The 25,608-nt window shown below is 45.0% G+C and overlaps 1 protein-coding gene across 2 annotated transcripts in view; it reads left to right on the plus strand.

Moving 5' to 3' along the window:
• The first annotated feature begins 661 nt into the window (after nucleotides 1-661).
• Nucleotides 662-25,608, plus strand: part of LOC141105743 (pancreatic lipase-related protein 2-like) — an 88,508-nt gene continuing 63,561 nt past the window's right edge. Inside the window, exons 1-2 of one of the 2 annotated variants that reach the window (XM_073595823.1) lie at nucleotides 662-717; nucleotides 15,830-15,881. In XM_073595823.1, coding sequence (XP_073451924.1) covers nucleotides 685-717; nucleotides 15,830-15,881 — 85 coding nt within the window. In that variant the 5' untranslated portion in view covers nucleotides 662-684. The other variant, XM_073595824.1, reaches the window with a different exon arrangement.

The raw sequence follows: 25,608 nt of genomic DNA on the forward strand, positions 1-25,608 counted from the left end.
GATTAATAGGAAGGTGGACTTTTTCATAGGGTTTTCGTGAGGTTAATTAAATGCTTATATATAGAAGGATAGAGAGATAGGCAGGTAGGGATGGGTCACTATACTGAAATTCTGTAATTCTATGATTGTCCCCACTGTCTGTCAGTATTTCACCATAAAGTCTTTCTAATCATATAGTTTGAATTAATATTTGGTAGTATGATTTATACTTTTAAGTTAACGGAGAGGTAAACATTCAAACAAAATGATTCTTTGCACGCAGAAATTTCTTTGCACACCATAAATTACCTGTTAGTTTATATATATTGTTTTCTGTATATTCCTTTATATATTGATTCAATACTGGTCAGATCGAGTAGCCAGATCAACTTCGTTTTCTTATCTTCATCAGGTATGTAGAATGTACAGAATATGTAGGGTATGGTGCCAGATAGAGCTGCCTTTCGTGAATCTTTTCCGGGTTCCAGGATCTTTCTTCCTTCTAAGATGAACACTGATGGTCAGCTTGGTTCAGCAGCTAAGCTCTCCACATTGGATCGTTTCTCTAGTCCTCTGGGAATCCAGCAATCGCTCAGCCACACGTCATTTGCTAGGACTCCCGTACTCCGTCACTGGCTTTGCTGACACATCTCCTCCTTCCTCCTCCTTCCCCCTCCTTCCCCCTCCCTCCTTGTCTCCCCCCGAATGTACAGCGGGGGAGCGAGTAGGTCCACACAGGTCAGTACAGCGCTGCACTATTTTGACGCCTGTGTTTGTTTATGGACGTAGTTGTGTAGGGGGCGAACAGGGGGATACACAGGGGGATACACTATCCTTTGAAGACCGCTGTGTGAGCTCTCTGTTCGGGAAAAGAAGAAACTTCTAATTGGATTCCATTCAGTCCCTTTCATACACGCACTGTTTCATCTCGCCTGGTAAGCTTTTGACACAGTGTAAATTTTCAGCAGACGCTCTCCAGTTCCAGGATTCAGTCGGGCGTGCTTCAGAGTGTTTTTTAGAGGGCAGAGAGCAGCAGGGGGGATGGTGAGGGATCGGCCAGGCCGGGTGGATCAGGGATTAGGCAGTCTGTGTCTTGCTCATGGAGCGGGGTGAGAGACCAGGTTCTCTCACTGCGTGCTCAGAATCAAGATCGGCGCCATTGCTAGACTCCTTCCTGAATTCATGACTAATATCTCTCGCCTTAATCGAGAATCTACCCGTTCCTTGGAGGAGCTTGAAATGAAGGCCACTGCACTAGAGGCCGAATTTGTCTCTGTCCCAGGAGATGAGCGGTATAAGACATGGGAACGGGTGCTCCAGAGTCTCTCCACTGCCAGGGTGGCCCAGACTGACAAGGCCCTACTATATTCGGCCCAAAGAGTCTTTGAACATGGTGGGAAAAACGGGAAACTCCTGGCCTGGTTGGAAAAGGGTAACATACTCTCTACTCCCATAGGCTCTATCAGGGATAGCTATGGCCAGATGCTTACTACGCCAGACGGTATCAACCGTTACTTTAGAGAATACTTCAAAGAGGTATATTCCTCCCAAAGCCAACTTCTCGGAATCTGCCCTCTCCTCCTTCCTAGATCCATTATCTATCCCTGTTCTGTCCGACGAGGCTAGAGAGGGTCTAGAGGCAGATATTACCCTTGAGGAGATTCATGTGGCGATGGGACATCTCCAGGGGGGGAAGGCCTCTCGGGCGGATGGATTGCCGTCCGAGTCTTACTCAAATTTTTCCGACCTCTTGGCCCCTAAACTGACTTAACTCCTCACTAAATTTGCAACATTAGAGGCCCTACCCGATTTGATGAACAAGGCAATAGTGGTATTGGTTCCCAAGCCGGGTAAGGATCCGCTTGATTGTGCATCATACAGACCTATATCTCTACTGAATGTAGATGCCAAGATCTTTGTTAAGGTCTTGGCCATCCGTCTATTCCAAGTTATTGATGACCTGATTGAAATAGACCAAACTGGGTTTATGCCGGGTAAGGGAACTGACATAAATATCAGACGCCTCTTCCTTAACCTCACTATCCCACACCCAGGTACCAGAGTCATTTCCTCCCTCGATGCCGAGAAGGCATTTGACTCCGTTGAGTGGACCTACTTATGGAAAGTTCTATATCGATTTGGGTTTGGCCCCAAGTTCATTCACGGCATTCGACTACTATACCGGACACCTAGAGCTCGGGTTTGAACAAACAACTGGCTTTCGGATCCATTTGACCTATTTCGCGGTACAAGGCAGGGATGCCCACTCTCCCCCAGCCCGTTCGCCCTGGCTCTGGAGCCCCTGGCAATTTCGATCAGGAGTACTCCCGATGTCCTGGGCCTGCGGGTGGGTAAGATGGAAGAGCGGCTGTCCCTGTATGCTGACGACGCACTACTATATTTAAGTGACTCCGGTCCCTCACTTTTAGCTGCCCTACGTATCTTTGATGACTTTGGGGGTTTCTCTGGTATTAAAATTAACTGGACTAAATCGGTACTGTTCCCCATCGATGATGTTACCACTTCCGGGGCTCCCTCATCCCCACTGAAATGGGTGGAGGAGTTCAGATACCTCGGGGTCTTAATCATCAAAAATCCCTCTGACTATGTAGGAAAGAACCTAACACTTGTCATAAATACTCTGCGCACAAAATGCTCGTCTTGGGCGGGCCTACCGCTTAACCTCTTGGGACGTATTATTCTCCTTAAGATGATGACCTAAGTTCAACCACCTGTTTAAAAACTGTCCTGTGTGGGTCCCGGTTTAATTTTTTAGGTAGATATTCGATGTTAATTCGATGTTAACTTGAGCGATATTTTGTTTGCTTTGTGAAACTGTTTTACTATTTAATCTCCCAAAAAAAACAACTGCCATTTTCTTTTTAATAAAATACTTGCTTTCATCTTTTTTCATCCTTGTTGCATCTCGGTGCCCTTGAATAGGGATAAGCCTAGGTTTGTTCTGAACTTGGGATCGGACCAAACCCGTAAAGAAAATGGTCACTCCCTCCCACTGCCACCCTATCAATTGTGGTCCAGGCATTTTCCGTCCTGCAGTTGGACATACACAAATGGGCGGGAATTCTCATGATATCATTGACCTAATATGGTCACTTCCTGTCTACATGAACGTCAGAGATGGTTGCATGACATTTCTCAGGGTGGGTTTCCTGATGGTGACAACAGTGGACCCCTCACCCTCAAACTGACAGTGCATAGGGGTTTGTCTTCCCCACAGCAGCAGTCATTTTTAAAATCTAACTAGCTGTGTTAGATTTAAATCTAGTGAACAAATAAACTTCTAGTCCCGTCTGCCACTTCCACAAAGCAACCTGTAGTTCTCAATGGAACACAAGTGTTATGATCCCTGCACTTGTAGTCCATTGATACAAAAAATAATAAATGGGGTAGATGGCGCTCCCTACAGGTGGTTACATAGGACGTGAACAGGTAAAATTATGGGAGGGGGGGAGGGGATGGGGAGCCGGCGTGCTAACCCAAGGATGAGTATACCCCACCTAAATACAAGGTGTATAGTCCCACCTCCAGAAGGCATTATCAATATTGCAAATACCTGTATGCAGTATCCAATAGAGGTGTAGTGTAAGTTATAAAGTCCCAGCTACTATTTAACTCCGTAAGTGTTAAAGTAAATAAAATAGAACGTATATTGTGCCATAAAGTGACTGCTAGGTTTTCCAAATTGTTCAGCCACCCAATATGGTATGTGCACGTGATAAGTGTCACATAATCAGTGTTGAATAAAGTGCAGAGTGCGTAATACTGTATGTGATGCTCCTAGTGGTTAGCAAGTAGTATTACCTCCACTTACTAAAAATAAACCAATAAAACTATAAATGATATATATGTTGACCACCGATATAAATAAATCACCATATGTAGCCAGCTTGAGTGAACCGCTTAAAGAACCGCACTGTGCGGGCAAGCTAGAAAGTCCATAAACATTGTGGAAGCAAAAATCACATATAAGTATTCATGTAGCAGTCCATAAGTTATACATTAAGTGATCTCCAAACGCTGTGAGGAAAATTCAAAAAGGTGACTTGAGTGCTCTCAGTATCCTTGGTGACTTTGTGCTCCCCCTCAAGGGTCCCCACTCACCAGATCCACTCACCCCAAAAGGGGCAGCATGCGTATAGATGAGATTGCTGCGATCTCTTCACCAGGGTGTTCGGTAGAGGGATGGTCTTGGTCTCTGTCTTCAGAAAAAAGTTATGGCCTGATCATAGTGGGTCCCTCATGCTGGGAAAAAAGGGAAGGATAGACTCCCATAGTGTAGTATGTTGAAATTTATTAAAAACGTTATGTAAGATAAATATTAATAAAAATAAAACAACAAGTCCAGCAGCAGGAAACTTCAGGTAAGTACTCCAATCCTGACTGATAATGGGACAGAGTAGGCTCTTAACTAAAGTCGTGCGTTTTAGGGCAGACTGCAATCAGTAACGCTGGAGGGAGACAGTACCGGTAGTCTGCGCTCCACCTGCGTTCCACCAGTCCGTAACCCGGAAATGACGTAGTGTGTGTGGTGCCGTCGTACGCGTTTCGTCATAGACGTCCTCAGCGACGGAGTCTATCCTTCCCTTTTTTTCCCTGCATGAGGGACCCACTATGATCAGGCCCTAACTTTTTTCTGAAGACAGAGGACCATCCCTGGATTTCTACCGAACACGCTGGTGAAGAGATCGCAGCAATCACATCTATACGCATGCTGCCCTTTTTGGGGTGAGTGGATCTGGTGAGTGGGGACCCTTGAGGGGGAGCACAAAGTCACCAAGGATACTGTGAGCACTCAAGTCACCTTTTTGAATTTTCCTCACAGCGTTTGGAGATCACTTAATGTATAACTTATGGACTGCTACATGAATACTTATATGTGATTTTTGCTTCCACAATGTTTATGGACTTTCTAGCTTGCCCGCACAGTGCGGTTCTTTAAGCGGTTCACTCAAGCTGGCTACATATGGTGATTTATTTATATCGGTGGTCAACATATATATCATATATAGTTTTATTGGTTTATTTTTAGTAAGTGGAGGTAATACTACTTGCTAACCACTAGGAGCATCACATACAATATTACGCACTCTGCACTTTATTCAACACTGATTATGTAACACTTATCACGTGCACACACCATATTGGGAGGCTGAACAATTTGGAAAGCCTAGCAGTCACTTTATGGCACAATATACGTTCTATTTTATTTACTTTAACACTTACGGAGTTAAATAGTAGCTGGGACTTTATAACTTACACTATTAGATACTGCACACAGGTATTTGCAATATTGATAACGCCTTCTGGAGGTGGGACTATACACCTTGTATTTAGGTGGGGTATACTCATCCTTGGGTTAGCACGCCGGCTCCCCATCCCTTTCCTCCCCCCCCCCCCATAATTTTACCTGTTCACGTCCTATGTAACCACCTGTAGGGAGCGCCATCTACCCCATTTATTATTTTTTGTATTCTGTCTGGAGAACCCCTAGGGGAGCTCAATTTAGGGAGGCAGCAGACCTACTTACTGCCCTAAGCGCAGCCATTACATATATTTTTGTAGTCCATTGATACCTCCAGTTCTCTAACTGAAAGTTCACACCTTAGTATGAACAAGGAGCTGGAAGAGTCTGCAGAAGCCTGGCATTGCACCTGTGATCCACTGATCATGGTTACAATGCTATGCAGACTCATTAAGAAAAAAAATGCACAATCGACTAGAAATATATATGTACACATAATATGTGTATTTATTTATTTTTTTAATAATTGAAATGTAAATGACATTAACATGTTGAAACTCAATGAAATGTTAATGATTGGATAGTAAGCTATTAAAGATGCACACTTTGAAATAACATATTAGGTTGCTTTTCCAAGTATTGTACAAATATTAAATTCTTAAAGAAAAGAAGTAATGTGTTGTTTCAAAAGCTTGCAGGTAAAATTCTTTGTAAAGCTGTCTATGTCGCTTCGGAATTTGTTTTTAGGTAATATTTCAAAGATTTCTTAGAAATAATTTCCTTCAAAGACAGGACTGGTACATACACATGAAAAGCAGAATCTCCCCACCTTTTACATGAACTACAGATGTATCCAAGAGGAGAGAGGTGCTTTGGTAAGACATGTGATGGACGACAGTGTCAGGACAGTTTGTCCAAGAGGTCAAGTGTATGAATGTCTGTTAAGGCTGGTAATATATCAGCAGTCACAGTGAGAGCACACTGGAAGCCTATCGGGAAAACCGATCGTCTGTATGCTATTCCGTCGTACCAAAAACAACGCATGCTCTGAAGCAAGTACGAGACGGAAGCTATTGGCTACTGGCTATTGAACTTCCGTTTTCTAGTCCCGTCATACATGTTGTACGCCACTGCATTCTGGACGGTCGGAACTTGGTGTGACCATGTGTATGCAAGACAGCTTGAGCGGAATTCCGTCGGAACTACGTCAGAAAAACCTTCAGAGTTTATTCCGACGGGAAAACCGGTCATGTGTACAGGGCATTAGAAAAAAAATTTATAAAGTTTGGGGGTTCTAAGTAATTTTCTAGCAAAAAAAATGTTTTTAACTTGTAAACAACAAATCTCAGAAAGAGGCTCGGCCCTTAAGTGGGTGTTACTAAACCCACAACAGTAAAATCAGTCTGTATATGCAGTAAAGCATGATTGTTATACTCACAGTGGAACCTAAGGGGTTAATCTGCCGCATTATGTAAAAAGGCTGTTTGATCCTGTCTTCTCTGGTCCTCCCTTTCTTCCATGGTCCCCAATCCATCTCCTGATAGAACAAAACCTTTGGAGTTACTTTGCACATGCTCAGTTTGGTGTGTATTGCTAGAGAGTTTCTTTTCTTGGGAGAGTACATGTGATAAGCACAGGGCCAATCAGCACTGTCCAGACAGAGGGTCAGGGGTCCTGCAGCCTCATAGGTCAGTCAGAGGAGAATTAAAACTTTAACCAGACACTGATAGAAGTCACACGACTGCTTTACATTGCTAATGAGAAAAGGTATATATTTACTAAAATAATTGCATTTCCATGTTCTGTGTACTTTGGGAGACCACATATAGTGAATGCAGGCTCCTGGGTTTAGTAAGGCTCCATTCACACCTGAATGATTTGCAGCGACAGCTGCAGCCGCTTGGTTTTTTTTTAGCTTTTTTGTTTTTTGGTTGAGTGTTGTTGAACCGACACCATTCTGTTGAATGGGCTTCCCTCTGCTCCAAAAATGTTCCAAAAGAAATTCATGTACCAAATTTTGGCACAGAGCCAGGAGCGTTTACGGTCACAATTTTTGCCGCAATTGTAGCGCAATTTGTCACTAGACAATCGCCACAAAATTGCCTTGCATTTGGGGTGCCATTAAGAAATAATGGCATCACAAACGCATTATGCATTTTTCTGCAAATCTGAAATTACGGGCAGAATCATGGAGATTCCACCCGTGATCCGAATTGCCTAGTTATAAAATGGAGTCTAACACTTTAAGGAAACTTGCAGGAGGACACTACCGAATACCGAACATTATGGGGCGTTCGCGGGAAATTAGAGCGCTCGCAGAACGCGCCATAATGAACGGCGAGACCGTCAATGCACTGTGATCTGGCAGTGCATTGACGGTCTCGCCGTTCATTATGGCGCGTTCTGCGAGCGCTCTAATGGCTGCTAATTGGCCAAAGCATGTACCTGACCTGCATACTTTGGCCAATCACAGCGTGCTCCTTTGTGAGAGCCATGATTGGTCAAAGGCAGGGTGCCTTTGGCCAATTGTGGCTCAGGGGGCTGAGTCCATGCCCCACACTATGTAACGCTGCTTAAATGGCAGCTGTAGATAGTTTTATGAATAACAGCAGCAAAATGACATTTGTAAAGGAAAACATGTCATTTAACTGCTCGCGGCTGTAATGTATTGTTGGATCCCGGCAATATAGATAAAAATCATTGAAAAAAACCGGCATGGGTTCCCCCCCCCAGTCCATTACCAGGCCCTTTGGGTCTGGTATGGATATTAAGGGAAAGCCTGCGCCAAAATTAAAAAAAAAAATTGCATAGGTGTCCCCCCCAAAATCCATACCAGGCCCTTCAGGTCTGGTATGGATTTTAAGGGAAACCCAAGCCAAAATGTAAAAAAAATGGCGTAGGAGTCCCCCCCCCCAAAATCCATACCAGACCCTTCTCCGAGCACGCAACCTGGCAGGCCGCAGGAAAATAGGGGGGACGAGAGAGCTCCACTCCTCCTGAACCATACCAGGTCACATGCCCACAACATGGGGAGGATGCTTTGGGGTCCCCCAAAGCACCTTGTCCGCATGTTGGTGGGGACAAGGGCCTCATCCCCACAACCCTTGCCCGGTGGTTGTGGGGGTCTGCGGGCGGTGGGCTCAATGGTATCTGGAAGCCCCCTTTAACAAGGGGAACCCCAGATCCAGCCCCGTATGTGAATGGGTATCAGGTACATTGTACCCCTACCTATTCACCAAAAAAAGTGTCAAAATGGTAAAAATGACAGGCGACAGTTTGGGACAAGTCCTTTATTTTAAAAAAAGTGTCCATCTTCGGTCACAGCATCCATCCTTCAGTTTGCTTCAGTGCGCATGTGACAATGACGTTGGCACATGCAAATACTGGGGATATCTCCTAAACCATTCAGGTTTAGGAGATATCCAGGGTAGCTACAGGTAAGCCTTATTATAGGCTTACCTGTAGCAAAAAGTGTGTTGTAAGGGTTTACAACCACTTTAACGTAGACCTCAAGGTTTACGCGAAGGTTATAGCTAACAGAGTTTCTGAAGTAACACCATCCTTAATAGTCAATGATCAAGTAGGATTTGTAAAAGGACGTCAAGCACCTGATGGCATTGGCAGAATCCTCAATCTGCTCCGTCTAGCTGAGAGTCGCAAACTGCCTACTGCCTTTATAGCTCTAGATGCTGAAAAGGCTTTCGACAGGGTACATTGGGGTATTTACAAGCTACCTTAACAAAATTTGGTTTTGCAGGTTTCATCCTCTCAGTCATTTTAGCATGGGTGTAGCATAAGTGGTTGCAGGGGTCACAATCGCAACCCCACCCCTATCTCCAGGGGGCCCCTGCAGCCTCCCTGTCATACAATATCCTCCACAAAGTCCAGCTCCGATCTGCCCTAGGGCCCCACAGTCACGCTCCAGTACTGGGCTTTCACTTTGCCTTCCACAGTCCACACCCTTCCGTTCTTATTGGCTGGGGAGAAGCTGCGTGCCATTTCCTGAATGGAGAGGAGCACGGGGTGAGAACAGCCCAGGATGGGAAAGTGTCTGTGCTGTGTCACAAGGCTTTGCCCCCCCCAGATCTAAGTTGCACCTCCCCAAAGCTCCCTGACTGCCCCTCCACCCTGTATGCTATGCCAGGCTGCTGAGCTCCTTTACCATTACAGCACTCTATACTGCTCCTCCTCCACAGGGCTGCAGTCAAATTCCTTTACAACACAGCCAGTCAGCCACGATCTGCACAGGGTGTATCTCAGGGGCGGCCCGTGCATTGTGGGCCATGGGCACCGCCCCCCATCCATGCGCCCAGCCCCTTTTAGGACACCAGATGCACGGATTCCTATGGCGGGGGCAGGAGGGGGTGGTACATTTTGAAGCACCTGATTAGAGCCAGAGGCTTTAATAGGCTTCAAATTAGGGTGGGCTCGGGGCGCAGAGAGTGCGCCCTGATCCCACCCAATTGTGTGATGATAGCGAATTAATTTTCGCTATTTTCACACTAACGCTCCTCCCCGCCAATCAGGGAGGCAGGTCATCAGACCTGTTTCCTGATTGGCCAAAGCGCCAGGGCATCCTATTAGATGGCTGGCACTTAGGAAGAGGAGGCACAGAGGAGACATGAGGACGAACATCCCCGCCTGCATTTGACGGGCACAAGTGGCTGCATTTGATGGACACAAGTGGCTGCATATGATGGGCACAAGTGCCTGCATTTGATGGGTACAAGTAGCTGCATTTGATGGGCACAAGTGGCTGCATATGATGGGCACAAGTGGCTGCATATACTGGGCACAAGTGGCTGCATTTGATGGGCACAAGTGGCTGCATTTGAGGGGCACAAGTGGCTGCATTTCATGGGCACAAGTGGCTGCATATGATGGGCACAAGTGGCTGCATATGATGGGCACAAGTGGTTGCATATATTGGGCACAAGTGGCTGCATTTGATGGACACAAGTGACTGCATATGATGGGCACAAGTGGCTGCATTTGATGGGCACAAGTAGCTGCATTTGATGGGCACAATGGCTGCATATGATGGGCACAAGTGGGTACAAGTGGCTGCATATGACGGGCACAAGTGTCTGCATATGATGGGCACAAGTGACTGCATATACTGGGCACAAGTGGCTGCATTTGACAGGCACAAGTGGCTGCATATGATGGGCACAGTGGCTGCATTTGATGGGCACAGTGAGGCTGCAATTGATGGGCACAGTGAGACTGCAATTGATGTGGGGGTTCAGTATTTTTCAGTTTGTTTGCGCCCCCAAACATTTTGAGAACCAGCCGTCACTGGTGTATCTGCCTACTGCAACTACACTGTCATTCCAACCAGAGAATTTTACAGGTCAGAATGGCAACATAAAAGCCAGATACACCTTGTGAAGGCAGACAGACTGTATGTAAAGGAATGTGATTTCAGCCCTGTGTAGTGTGAGGGGAGGAGCTGTATAGTGCTGGGATGGGAAAGGAGTTCTGCCAAGTGACCTGCCAGGGGTACCTGTCCTCTGATGTAAGGAGGAACTCTGGAAACTCAAACTCTTTTTTTATTTACAAACTATTTTTATTGGGTACAAAAAAGTGATACCATATGTCAAGAGAAATGCATTCAATGAGATTTACAAGTAAGGAAGACTGTTAAAGTATACAGTAGTTGATACATGTACTTTGTTATAGTTGACTAACGTGTTAACAGTAATATCTTTGAATACCATAAACAACTTATATTTTTCAATGATCTCTGATGCAAAGTATTATTATTCAGGGTTTAAGAAGTGTTTAGAATGATTCAACCAGGGGTCCCATTTTTTATCATATAAATGATTTGTATTGTATGTAAGGTGTGAAATATTTTTTCCATGAGATTAATATTGTTCTAATTTTCAAATGGACTAGAGGTGCCAATGGGGATTTCCAATGGTATGCTATCAGCCAGTGTATTGCAACACATATTGTGTGGAAATTCAAACTCTTAAGCCACTTTCAGTATCTTGGCATGCGGTGGGTGTATCTGCATGCACAGTGGAAGTGGTGGGTGGTAGTGGGGAGGGGCCCAGGTCAACTTTTGCATCGGGGCCCACAAGCTTCAAGCTACGCCTCTGCATTTTAGCATTATACACAAACCCATCTGCACAAGTTTTTACCTCCTCTGTACTCTCCGACACCTTTAACATCACAAATGGCACAAGGCAGGGTTGCCCCCTTTCTCCCTTAAGCTTTACATTAATTATGGAACCCTTTGCAGCTGCCATCAGGAGCTCCCCAACTATAAAAAGCATTTCAGTAGCTGGCAAAAGCCATAAAATAGGATTATTTGCAGACAACGTCCTACTGACACTTTCGGATGTGGAATCTTCTCTACCTGTATGTATAAGTATGCACTATGATTGAAACCTTCAGCGCCATATCTTACTATAAAATTATTGTATCCAAATGCCAGGTCCTTACAACCAACCTTAGTCACAAAATACGGACAAAGATTAATTCTTTATTTCCTTGCAATTGGGATAACAGTAATATCCAATATCTAGGGATTTATTTAACCGCTAAATCTAGTCACCTCTACGATGCCAATTTAAAAAAAATACTACATTCAGTTCAGACTGAACTATTACAACTAGGCAAATTTGAAATCTCTTGGATGGGAAAGATAGCAACTTTTAAAAAAGTTATTTTACCAAAAATTCTTTATATCTTCAGGACTGTACCAATACCCATACCAGCCCTTTTCTTTAATAAACTCAATACCTCATTTCAGTCCTTTATTTGTAAAGGGACTAGAGCAAGAATAGCCTTCTCTACTTTCACAAAACACAGATCGACGGGAGGTATGGGAGTCCCAGTAATTAAAGACTATTACAGAGCGATTCTTTTAGACCAACTTAAAGCATGATTTGATCCATCTCCAGTAAAGCAATGGGTACTATTAGAACAAAATTTGGTGCAGAACAGTAACCTCCGAGCTTCATTAACAGCAGCGGCCACTAATAAACCAATACATTTACCAGACGACCCTTCTATCTCTGATTCACTTAAAGCATGGATAGGTATATACCTGTGATATACCACTTCAATCCTTTGAATTCTTAATACCAGGCCTCTCGGTTCAGTCATGGTTAGACGCTGGTTACTCTACCCTACAGGAAATCCCAGAAGTAATCAAACACAAAGATAAATTTAAGATGTTCCAGATCCAACATCTCCTGCATACCTTCACCTCTGACACCATACTGTAGCTCTGGACAAAAAATATGGGAAGTTTATCATAGAGCTTCTATCAAAAAGAGAGGCATTTCACTTCTTTATTCTTTGCTTCAACCCAATACTCCAATAAAACAAACACCAAAGACATGTTGGTAGGTTAATTGGCTTCTGTCCAAAATTGGCCCTACTATATGAATGTGAGTTGAGGACCTTGGATTGTGGGCTTCTTGAGGGTAGGGAACGATGTGAGTGTGCGATGTATGTGTGGAGCGCTGCGTAAATTGACGGCGCTATATGGGTACCTTAAATAAATAATTATATAATAGATGAGCATCTTAATGAGACACAATGTACAGGGATAGAGACAATTGTAGACACTCACTTAGGTTGAACTGGATGGACTGGCGTCTTTATTCAACCTTGCTAGCTATGTAACTATGTAACCAGTGATACTGAAATGGGAACAAGATTTAGATAAATCATATTGGGAACAAGAATGGTCCCAAGCAATCAGATCCAGCCCAGGAGCTTCACACTGTGTATTACATTGAGAAAATTTTTATAAGATACTCTATAGATGGTACCCGACGCCAGCTTGATTAAAATCCATAAAGAACACTCTCCATGATGCTGGCGTAAGTGTGGGCAATCTGGGAATTTGTACATATACTCTGGTACTGCAAATCAATAACCAGCTTTTGGAAGTCTGTCTTGCAACTGATCTCATCTATTACAGGGATCATAACCCAACCCTCGCCGGCTTCGGCACTGCTAGGTCTCTCTATAGGAAACTTCACTACTAACTTTAGAACAGTAGTTCTGCATATTTTAATAGCAGCTAGATTGTCCATAATGTGTCAGTGGAAAAAAGATATAGCGCCCACACTTACAGAAGTTGCCTCTAGGGTAAACTTACATTGCTCACATGAATACTCCTATGCCAGCATCCACGGCAATAGGGAAAGCTTCAACCGGAAATGGGAAGTATGGATTAAAACCTACAACTTAACCAAATTCTTTTGATATATTACAATATATTAGCAGGTAATTGAACAGCAAGTAACCTATAAGTAGCAGGTGAGGACTAGTAGTAGTTGATAGATACTACAGCTGTAGTACCATCACTACTTGTTTTCTTTTCAATGTTCTGTTCATTGGTTTACTCTTTCGTTTAATGTCTGTTGTTCTCTATGAGGTCAAGATTTATATCTCTAGGTAAAGCCTCATACACACGATAGGACTTTGTACAAACTTTCCCGTGGATTTTTGTACAAAGGGCGTTGGCCTTAAACTAATAAAGCATACACACGGCAGGACTTCTTCATCCAACTTTCACCAAATCACGTGGCTTTTCAGCTCTTTACTGCCACCCTTTGGTCAACTTCTGTATCGGCGAGATTTGACACCTGCGAGCCCCGTCGTGGGAGTCGGCTCCGAGCTGGCTCACTCATTGGGAAAGGAAAAATTTGTTTTTTCCTTTCGCGATGAGCGACAAGCACTGCCGACGGGTGTTTGGTATGAATCATGAGGGGGAACTCCACGCCAAATTTTAAATAAAAAACAGCATCGGTTCCCTTCCAGGAGCATACCAGGCCCTTAGGTCTGATAGGGATTTTAAGGGGATCCCCCATGCCGAAAAAAAGGCGTGGGGGTCCACCCCAAAATCCACACCAGACCCTTATCCGATCACGCAGCCCGGCCAGTCAGGAAAGGGGGTGGGGATGAGCAAGCGCCCCCCCTCCCGAACCTTACCAGGCCGCATGCCCTCAACATGGGGGGGTGATTGCTTTGGGGCAGGGGGGCACCCTGCAGGCCCCCCCACCCCAAAGCACCTTGTCCCCATGTTGATGAGGACAAGGGCCTCTTCCCGACAAACCTGGCCGTTGGTTGTCGGGTTCTGCGGGCGGAGGGCTTATCGGAATCCGGGAGCCCCCTTTAACAAGGGGGCCCCCAGATCCCGGCCCCCCACCCTATGTGAATGAGTATGGGGTACCCCTACCCATTCACCTGGGGGGAAAAAGTGTCAATAAAAAAATCACACTAGACAGGTTTTTAAAGTAAATTATTAGGCCTTTTTACGACTTCGGTGGTCTTCTTCCAACTTCTCCGCTCTCTCCTGCCTCTTCTCCCGGTGTCTGGTTCTTCTCCCGCTCTTCTGCCGGGCAAAAGAGCAGAAGATAGCGGAGGAGCCCGGCAGAAGAGCGGGAGAAGAACCGGACACTTGGAGTATCTTTCATTCCTATTCTCCCAAAACCATTTTGGAAATCTACAGTACACTTTTGAAATAACACTGAAATTCTGATTCTAATGTGGTCATCATTTAGCTGGCATTTAACATCAAACAAAATTTTTGCTACATTCTCTTCAACTGAGGAAAATTACCTTTTATGCCCCGTAAAAAAAATAGGAAATGACAGGAAATGTCAAATGTATTTGTTTCCACTGCACAAATAATTTACTTAATTTGAAGTAACCAACACTTTTTTTTTGATAGAGAAGATGAGTTGGAACCCTGTTTCCTGCTCCAAAGACTCCCATTCCCCTCATTTCTTGCTGTAGTGTTTGTAGTGTTGTAGATTATTTTTCACGACTGATTGGTTTCTGGACTTTGTAGACATTTACTGTGTTCAATTTTCATTATATATATTTTTTCTTGGATGTATATATTTGTATATCACTTCACTGAGTGTTATAATTTATATTAGCTCATATTGAATTTATTGAATAATCTATTTTATTTAATATTAATTTTTACATTTTGGGATATTTAGCAATATATGTTTTTTCACTTTTTCTCTAGTCACGTTTGTATTCAGCTCACTGGCTGGATAAGAGTGTCTGGCATCTCCCCACCTGGGGATAAGCGCCACTATTTCATCTATAATTTTCCTTTGGTGAATTCGGTTTATATATCTCCTGTAGTATGTCTGCAGTCTCTGATCATCTCCTGTATTATGTCTGTAGTCTCTGATCATCTCCTGTGGTATATCTGCAGTCTCTGACCATCTCCTGTTTTATATCTGCAGTCTGTGACCATCTCCTTTAGTATGTTTGCAGTCTCTGGCCATCTCCTGTAGTATCCCTGTAGTATCCAACCATCTCTTGTAATATGTATGCGGTATTTCGGTATTTGACCAACTCCTCTAATATGTTGACAGTCTCCTGTGTATATACAGTATATAACACCTACACCCCATAGTACAGGTCAGTTGACAATAAGTGAGGCCAGGGTTCTCCATATCCACTATTGCTGTAAGCGAGGTCTTAGGTTGTTCATGGACGGAGTTTAGACATAACTGTATCAGTGTATGTAAAGACAACTTTTGTTTTCTGTCCGTAATTCCCACCCAAAATGCTGAATTTCTATCTCCTTTCCAGATGTTGGGGAAGATTATGCTGCTCGTGTTCATTATACACTCAGTAAAGACAGGTGAGTGATATGTTTGGATCCATATTTATCGATCTGTGTAACCAGGGCAAGAATAGAAGTATCAAACTATTCTACTCTACTGAGAATCCCAACCACCTCTGTGTGTTCCGGCTGCTCCCTTTTGTTCCATAAGATCAACTACATGACCAGTGTAGACCAGATTTCCCCAACTTTACCCAACCAAACTCATACTTCAACCCATCCCTTACAGTTACTTATATTTAATGGAGGCCACACAAGGAATGGAGTACAAATGGCCATAGCAGCTTCTTTATTAACAAATATTAACTTAACATGAACAATCAAACATTCCTTAGAATAGAAACATCAGAGAACAAACTATTAGTCACTAAGCCTGTTGGTCTTTGATGGCACCCCAAAAATATAGTATGTTCCACTTCTGACCTTTTACCATGATAGACCTCCAGCCACAACACACTGGCTCGGAGACAACACACTACCCGCAGTGCAACCATTACCATATTCCAGCTACCACTGATGAGTCCTGAACCCTTACTTATCGTAGGTTTTCTTACCACCATCAAAGACCAACAACCGCCAACTTTCCAGCTGCCATGACATCCCATGTTCTTGCTGCACCAGTGAAGAAACAAAACTGACCAGAATAGAGAGGATGGGTGGGGAGCTTCTTCCTGCGTCCGTTGACCTCCACTGGACGCCGGCGCTGCTCACCTCCCCTTCAATCATCTAAACCCCACCATGATATACCCCGCCAGTCAGGTAATTCCTCTCACTTGACCCGAATCCTGCCGTTAACTTTTTGTTGTCTCCCCTGTCCACACTGTCATGCCTGCCTTGCGCTATGCTTGCTTTCTTCCTCCTCGCTCTGGTCCTCACTTGAGAGATCCAGCTGTGATGGGGGCAGGTGAACGGAACTGGGAACTCAGTGCAAAGATCCCATTATCAGAGTTCCTGAGAGATATAGGAAACTCCCCAGTAGTGCCGGGACAAGGTCATTTAGCACCCAGGGTGACAATGCCAAACTATATCCCCCCCAGAGAAGTATGAGCATTATGTATTAGTAAACCCCCCCAAAAAACTATTCAGCAAACAAAAATCCCCCCCCCCCAGTACAAATCTCCCATCGCTGAAATCCTTCCTGCAAGTGCAAGTCTTGGTCCCCATCCCTCCTCCCAGCTCAAATGCTTTCTTTCTCTCCAAATCCCCCCTCCTAGCAGATACACCCCCCACCCAAGAATCACCATTCCAAATACCCCCAATCATCCCTATTAGCACAAATTCTCCCCCCAAATCCCCCTTCCCAAGACAAATACCCCCCATTTCCCCTCCTAGCACAAATCCTTCTCTCTCCCAAATCACCCCTTTTAAAACAAATCCACTTCCCTCCATTTTCCAACACAATTTCCCCTCAAATCACCCCTCCTAGCACACACACCCAAATTTCCCCTCCTAGAACAATTCCCCACCCCCCAGCGGAAATCCCCCTTCCAGCACAAATCCTCCCAGGACAAATACTTTCCCCATCCTTCCTCCAGTACAACAAATCCCCCCCTAATCACCCCTCCTACCACCCCCACTAATTCCCCTCCCAGCACAAATACCCCATACCCCTCTTCCAGGACAAATCCCCCAATCCCCCTCCTAGCTCAAATCCTTCCCCCCATCCCTCCTCCCAGCACAACAACACCACCCCCCCAATCCTCCCCTCCTAGCTCACTGTCCCACAATTCATATACTCCAACCCATAAGGTTTTGTGGTGGACTATCTCTGTACTGATACACATAAAAATAAATCTTGGATAAAAATTAAGTCATTTATTACATATAAAATACATAGATCACATTTAAAAAGTTTCAAAATACAGTATACAAATACTCAAAGGTTTCCCCAAGAGATATCTGTTGATGGAGTTTTTCTCATAGATTAACCAGTCCTCTACTAGTTTCACAGTACATAGACTGCTTCGTCAGGAGGAATAATCTATAAAACAAATAATCAAATACAGCACAAGAACACATAATCAAAAAATGACAGAAGCATAATATATTCAGATAGGGCTCAGCAGTCATGTTGAGAAGTTGCTTATCCAACAGGTCAATCGCCAGGTACAAAGCCCAGCCACTCAAAAGACTCCTCCAGCGACGGACAAGGAGGATTATGTGCAATTGAATCTAAATAGGAGTAAATAGGAGTAGGAATAGATATATGCAGAACGGTTGGTAAAGTATTCCCCATTGTATAGTGCACCGGAAGGGGAAGGAAGGGGCGGGGAAAGGGGGGGGGAAGAAAAGAGGAAAGGGAAAGACAAGAGGGGGGGAAGAAAGGATGGGGGGAGAAAAGGGAGGGGAAGGGGGGGGGAGAAAGATAAAAAGAGAAGAAGGGGGGGAAGGCGCGAAAAAGGAAAAAGAAGGGAAGCCCGGGGGGGGGGGGGAACGGGGAGGAAGGGGGGAGAGAGAGAGAGGGGGGAGGTGTTGAAGGGTAGGGTAGGTTAGTTGTTGGGTAAGGATGTGAATGGGGGGTGGCGGGAAGATGGGTGTGAGGGGAATGGGTGGTGAGGGAGAGGAAGTGCATATATACCTAATGGTTAGAAAATCATAACCTACCTGGTTAAATATCTTTAAAGATCTATTCAAATAATATATACAAAACTCCAGGGGGAAGAGAAAAGGGTAAAGCAGGCAGAGAGAGGGAAGGCAAGCAATGAGACCATATTTAAGGTATCTCAGGTGGTGGTGGCTGGAATATGCCGTAATTCTACATCACTAGTAGATAATTGCAAGCTGAAGGTTCATTGCATATTAAGCAAGCGCCTGGTAAGGGATCCCTCTATCTGTAGCCAAGCTAAAGCCTATAGGAGTGAGACGGATCTGTAAAAATAGAACGAATATAGCGAGCATGCGGTAAAAGGGGCAGGGAGTAAACCCACCCAGGCCTGGCCGCAAAGATCCCAGTCTTACCTTCCTCCTGGTTGCTGGTCACGACCCCCCTGGAGAAAAATATCTGCGGTGCTCACCAGTGGGCCTAGGCCCACTAAATGAGCTCCCCAACCCAGAAGCCGTACACATGCTGCCTGACGGCAGCGCGTGACGTCATCGGGTCTGGTTCCCCGCACTGCGTAGGTGCGAGATACCACGTTACTGCGCAAGTGCGCACCGTCTATGTCAAATGGGCTGGAAAGGTGTGCAGGGAAAGCAACAGCCCAAATGAATTTCATCAAATATACACGACATTAGTACATAGAAAAAACACATTAATAACAAGAAATAATGAGGGGCTGAATAGTCCCAAATCTATAATACAGAACTTTATTTGTAGACAAAATATTTTGGAAATGTTACTATTACTAACCTAGTTCAAGGACATGTATGGACGGCCAGGTAACTTGAGGTGTAGTAGGCCAGTGGGGAATTCCTGCAATAATTGACAGGGGTACATAAAGGAAACCCATGGGATAAGTGTGACTTGGATAGGATAGGGCAAGAAGGATAGGGAGGGGGGAGGGGAATGGGAAGGTAGGGGGAAGAAGGGGATGGAGTAGAAGGGGGGAGGGGGAAAAATTGCGAAAACCTACAAGAACGGTTTATAAGGTATCATCTCATTGAGGCCTGTAAAATCTTCCTATCCCAATCATCCCCTCTAGGGCTCTGTAGGACTACTTCAAGAACCAGAAATTTGACAGCCATAACATCAAAGTCCAATGTGTCGGCCTATGGTGGTAAGTTTACCATTGCCGGAATAGTATAGGTGGTCGCCGATTCTCTGTGGGAGTTCTCGTATTGTTTTGCCTACATAGAAGGCATTACACTTACAGAACATAAGGTAAATCACCCCAATAGTGCCGCAATTGGAAAAGATACCAGGTGAAAAAGTTTCTGGAACTGGAACCTCCTCCCCTCGAAAATCAAGGGGCAGCGGGGACAATCCCCACATTGGAAGGTTCCACTAGGTCCTGCGATAGATTGCTTGGATGGTTGGTAATGGCTGTTAGTCAAACGGTCTCTTAACGAGGATGCTCTCCGGAACACCGGTTCTGGAGTAGATCTCACATGTCTGCTCAGGACATGGTGGTCCGTCAGTAAATGCCAATGTTCGGATAGTATCATTCTGAGTTGTTGATGATGGGCAGAGTACTTAGTGATGAATTTAACTGTATCTGTTGCTGGGGGTTTGGGTGAGGTATACAGTAAAGAGCTCCTGGTATGTGCTAGTGCTCGATTAAATGCTTTTCTTAGATTAGTACGCGAATAACCTCTGAGTAAAAGACAGTCACATAAAGCATTGGCTTGAATCCTGAAATCTGTCTCTAGAGTGCAATTTCTTCGTAGGCGCAAAAATTGCGCATACGGAATGTTCCGCACTAGTGGATGTTGGTGGGCACTAGACGCGTGGAGAGGCGTATTACCTGCTGTTGTTTTGCGGAACAGGTCTGTGCCTATTGTACAGTCCTGTTGTTTGACGATAGAGAGATCCAAAAAAGGGATCCGACTATTGTCAAAACTAAATGTAAAGTTGAGGTTAAAACTATTGTCATTCAAGGCCTGAATAAACTCTAATGCCCCGTACACACGGTCGGACTTTGTTCGGACATTCCGACAACAAAATCCTAGGATTTTTTCCGACGGATGTTGGCTCAAACTTGTCTTGCATACACACGGTCACACAAAGTTGTCGGAAAATCCGATCGTTCTATACGCGGTGACGTAAAACACGTACGTTGGGACTATAAACGGGGCAGTGGCCAATAGCTTTCATCTCTTTATTTATTCTGAGCATGCGTGGCACTTTGTCCGTCGGATTTGTGTACACACGATAGGAATTTCCGACAACGGATTTTGTTGTCGGAAAATTTTATCTCCTGCTCTCCAACTTTGTGTGTCGGAAAATCCAATGGAAAATGTCCGATGGAGCCCACACACGGTCGGAATTTCCGACAACACGCTCCGATCGGACATTTTCCATCGGAAAATCCGACCGTGTGTACGGGGCATAACAGTTTGTCTCTGGTACCGGTCCATACTATGAACAGGTCATCTATGTACCTGTACCATAACAGAACATGTTCCAGGAAATGTGTGTAACGATCGTCAGAAGTTATATGTCTCTCCCACCCGCCCAGATACAAATTAGCATATGCCGGGGCACAAGATTTCCCCATAGCGACTCCTTGAGTCTGTAAATACAATTGATCATTAAAAGTAAAATTGTTTTTAGTCAAAATTAAATGTAGTATTCGCAAAATGAATTTTGCCTATACCATATTACTCAGATTGTCACCTTTGTAAAGGCTTGAAAATCTCTCCAACTAGAACAAAGATAAACATAAATAGTGAGCAGAATGGGAAGGGTTCAAACTTCTGATAAATGTATTTTTATTGCGGCTTGCGTCTTTTTGTCCTGATGACAACCACTACTCCCATTACTTCTAATGATGTCACTGGAACAGGTAATGAGGGAAAATATCCCCAAGGATAGTATAGTAGGATACTAAGTGCTGCAGCAAGTGTCAAAACACCCTGTTCTGGCAACACGTTGGAAAGACAGACCGTCTCTCGCACACATTTAGGCTTAGGCTGACAATAGATGAGCCACTGAATTTCAATCCATCTATGGAGCATGCAGCCAATCTGATCAGTGTATTCTGACAGAGGAGGAGTCCCGATGCCAGAATACAACAGCACAGCAGGCAGGACTTTGCCATCCACCTTGAATGTTATTGTTATCAAACAATCGGACAAAGGTGGTAACATTGTTTTAATGACACATACCCAGTATAAATCAATGTGCCTGACTGTTTTGAACAACCACAACTGGTACAAATCCATTGCCCCTGCCCTCATTTCCACCTTTGCCTCAGAACTCTGGATCTTTGCATTGGGGCTGTCACGTACCTTACTGTGGAGTCTGAAATGACGAGGGTGGCCTCTTGCACGGTTCCGGTCCTACCACCCCTGGAGGTGGAGACAGGGCTGCTAGGGCAACGGAAGGGTGCAGGTGCCTCTTGGCAGGATCAGGAACACCGGAGCCTAGAGATGCTGGTGAGATGTTGATCCTGGATAGGTTCAGGAAAGTCCAACAGGAGAACTTGCAAGGTCGGGAACAAGCAGGAGTCGGCAACGTGCTGGCAGGAAGGTGCACAATCGATAGGCAGGTTCGTAGTCAGGGGCTAGCGGAGGTTGGCAATGGGCTGGCAGAGAGGTACAAGATCGGAAGACAGAGCCGTGGTTAGAAATTCAAGCCGGGTTCAGTACAGGAAGCAGAAGTAAACAGAGTTGCAGGGATAATCCAAAAGAGTAGTCAGGAAGGCCAAGGTTTCAGGATCAAGGTTCAATCAAACAGCAATCAAGGATACAGGAACTAGCTGAGACAATCCAGCACTGATACTAGTATGCTGATCCTTTAAATTGGAGCGCCCTGTGCTGTGATTCGTTGGCTTGCGGACATGCCCACGCCGACGTGCACTCGTTCTTATGAGAGTACTAACGTACGTGCCTGGTCCGGGGTTCACACATTCGTGCCGCACGTCTGGCTGGCGCACGGGAACGAGCGTTTGTAATGGTTCTCTGACATTGCCCCCTCCTTACGGGCAGCCTCCGGATGCCCCTCTGGATCCTTCTTTCTGGATGAGAGCGATGAAAGGCTTGTATAAGCCTTGGGGCATGAAGGTTTGCTTCTGGTTCCCAGGAGTTTTCTTCTGGGCCAAAACCTTTCCATTTAATTAAATATTGATTATGTCTTTGCCTTTTTCTGCAGTCCACAATGGTCTCGATCTCAAACTCCTCCTCTCCATCCACCATTATGGCCTCTGGGGGCCTCATTTTGCATCCTGGAAAGGGATTAACCACGTCAGGTTTCAACAAGGAAGTATGAAACACAGGATGTATCTTGAATGTGTCGGGAAGTTCAAGTTCATACGCCACTGAATTGATCTTTCTCTTGACTGGGAAAGGTCCCAGATATTTAGGTCCCAATTTTCTGGACGGGCAGGCCAGTTTCAGATTGACTGTTGAAAGCCACACACGGTCACCCACTTTCAAATCCAGTTCTCCTCTCCTCTTTTTGTCAAAGAATCTTTTATTAACCTCCTGTGTCCTGGCAATGGTCTCTCTCAGCACCTGGTTATTAGTAGCAAGGAAATTTAGTCTGTCCTGAACAACTGGTAACGGAGAATCTGGAATTAGCGTTGGCAAGAAAGAGGGATGGAACCCATAATTAGAGAAGAAGGGAGATTGGTTGGTAGCTGTATGGGTAGAGTTGTTAAATGCGAATTCCGCCAAGGGCAATAGTGAGGCCCAATATTCCTGAGAAAAAGAGATAAAGCATCGCAGGTATTGTTCTAGCGTTTGGTTAGTACGCTCAGTCTGTCCATTGGACTGGGGATGATACGCTGAGGAGAAATTTAGTTTGATGCCCAGTGCTTCGCACAGTGTTTTCCAAAATCTTGAAGTAAACTGCACTCCACGATCTGAAACAATGTCACTAGGGATCTCACCACTTCTTTAATAAAAACTTCAGCAGTTTCTGTTGCTGATGGCGTCCCTTTCATGGGGACAAAATGTGACATCCTGGAGAGGCGGTCCACCACTACAAAGATGGATGAAAATCCTTCCGATGGAGGGAGCTCTACAATAAAATCCATCGCAATCTTATCCCAGGGTCTTTCAGGAATGGGTAGTGGTCTTAATAATCCCCATGCTTTGCTTTTGCTGTTCTTGTTTCTGAGACAAATTGAGCTCGAGCCGACATATTTCCTGCAATCCCTTGCTAAGCTGGGCCACCAAAAATGTCTCTGGACCAAATCCATGGTCTTGTGTCCCCTGAAATGGCCGGCCAGCGGGTAGTCATGGCACATTTGTAAAATAGTAGTACGCAGATTCTGTGGTACGAAAATTTTATTCCCCTGCCAATAGAGCCCATCGTCTTCTTGAAGGTTCATATCTGGAGGCAGAGAGATTCCCCTGGATGCTTGACGTATCTGTGTCATTAAATCATTTTGTGTGAGCAAAAAATTCCCAGCCTGTAATATGGTATCCGTTTGAGGTGGAACCTCGATTTCCGTGAACATACGCGACAACGCGTCTGGTTTCACATTCTTGGATCCGGGCCGGTAGGTTATATGAAAACTGAAGCGAGAAAAAAAAAGAGCCCATCTTGCTTGTCTGGGTCTGAGACGTTTAGCAGTCCTGAGATACTCTAAATTTTTGTGATCTGTGAAGATCAGTATTGGGTGTGTTGCTCCCTCCAAGAGGTACCGCCACTCTTCCAGAGCCGATTTGATTGCCAACAGTTCCCGGTCCCCCACATCGTAGTTCCTTTCTGAAGGCCCTAATTTCTTCGAGAAAAAGGCCACAGAGTGCATTAAAGCTTTAGGTCCTTGGCTCTGAGACAGAATGGCCCCTACAGCGCTCTCTGAAGCATCTACTTCCAGTATGTATGGAAGGGCAGGATCAGGGTGATTCAATACCGGGGCAGAGGTATATAGTCTCTTTAATTTGTCAAAAGCAACTTGAGCTACCTCTGTCCACTGAAAGCGGTTCTGTTTTTTGGTGAGCTGAGTGATGGGCATGATGATACCCGAAAAGTTTTTAATAAATTTCCTGTAAAAATTGGAGAAACCAATAAACCGTTGTAGCCCTTTCTTGTCAACGGGAGGCGGCCAGGACATTATGGCTGCGACCTTTTGAGGATCCATTGCCATCCCTCCTGTAGAGATTACTAGTCCGAGAAAGTGAATGGTCTGCCGTTCGAATTCACATTTCTTGGCCTTGGCATAGAGTCCATTTTGTCTTAACCTAAGAAGGACCTGTTTCACATGGTCACGATGTAGTTCCAGGGAAACCGAGAAAATCAGAATGTCGTCTAGATAAACAATCATGAATAAGTCTAGGAAGTCTCTGAAAATATTATTTACGAAATGCTGGAAAGTTGCTGGTGCGTTACATAACCCAAAGGGCATAACGAGGTACTCGAAATGGCCAAACCGCGTCCGGAAGGCCGTTTTCCACTCATCACCCTTTCTGATCCTGATCAAGTTGTAAGCACCTCGTAGATCCAACTTGGTGAAAATCGTTGCAGAGCAGAGTCTCTGGAGTAATTCTGGAATTAGAGGCAGGGGGTAGCGGTTTTTAACGGTAATCCGATTTAGTTCCCTGTAATCCACACACGGCCGGAGTGAGTGGTCCTTCTTTTCAACAAAGAATATTCCTGCGCCGGCTGGAGAAGTAGAGTGTCGGATGAACCCCTTTTTGAGGTTCTCGTTGACGTAGTCTTTCAGGACCAAGAGTTCAGTTTCCGAGAGGGGGAAAATTCAGCCAAAGGGGATTTCTGCCCCTGGTAAAAGTTCAATTGGGCAATCGTAGGCACGGTGGGGAGGAAGGGTGTCTGCTTTCTGTTTATCAAAGACATCCAGGAAATCGTGGGATACGGGTGGAACAAGATCTTGGGATTCGGATGTGGGTTTGAGACAGCCAACAACTGGTACTGAGTGGTGGGGGGTTTGGAGGCAGTTATGAAGGCAATAGGCAGACTGAAAGACCACCTTGCCGGTTGTCCAATCGATCTGTGGGTTGTGTGCTTGCAACCATGGCATTCCCAGGATGATTGGGAAAAGCGGTGAGGATATCACGTCTAGGCACAACAGTTCTTGGTGGTTGGGTGAGATATCAGCGGGCAGAGGTTGAGTTTCTTGAATGATGGGCCCAGATTTGATGTTGGACCCATCAGCTAGTCGTATGGACAATTTGTGTT

The sequence above is a fragment of the Aquarana catesbeiana genome, linkage group LG08, assembly GCF_042186555.1.
Source record: "Aquarana catesbeiana isolate 2022-GZ linkage group LG08, ASM4218655v1, whole genome shotgun sequence".
Taxonomy (NCBI): domain Eukaryota; kingdom Metazoa; phylum Chordata; class Amphibia; order Anura; family Ranidae; genus Aquarana; species Aquarana catesbeiana.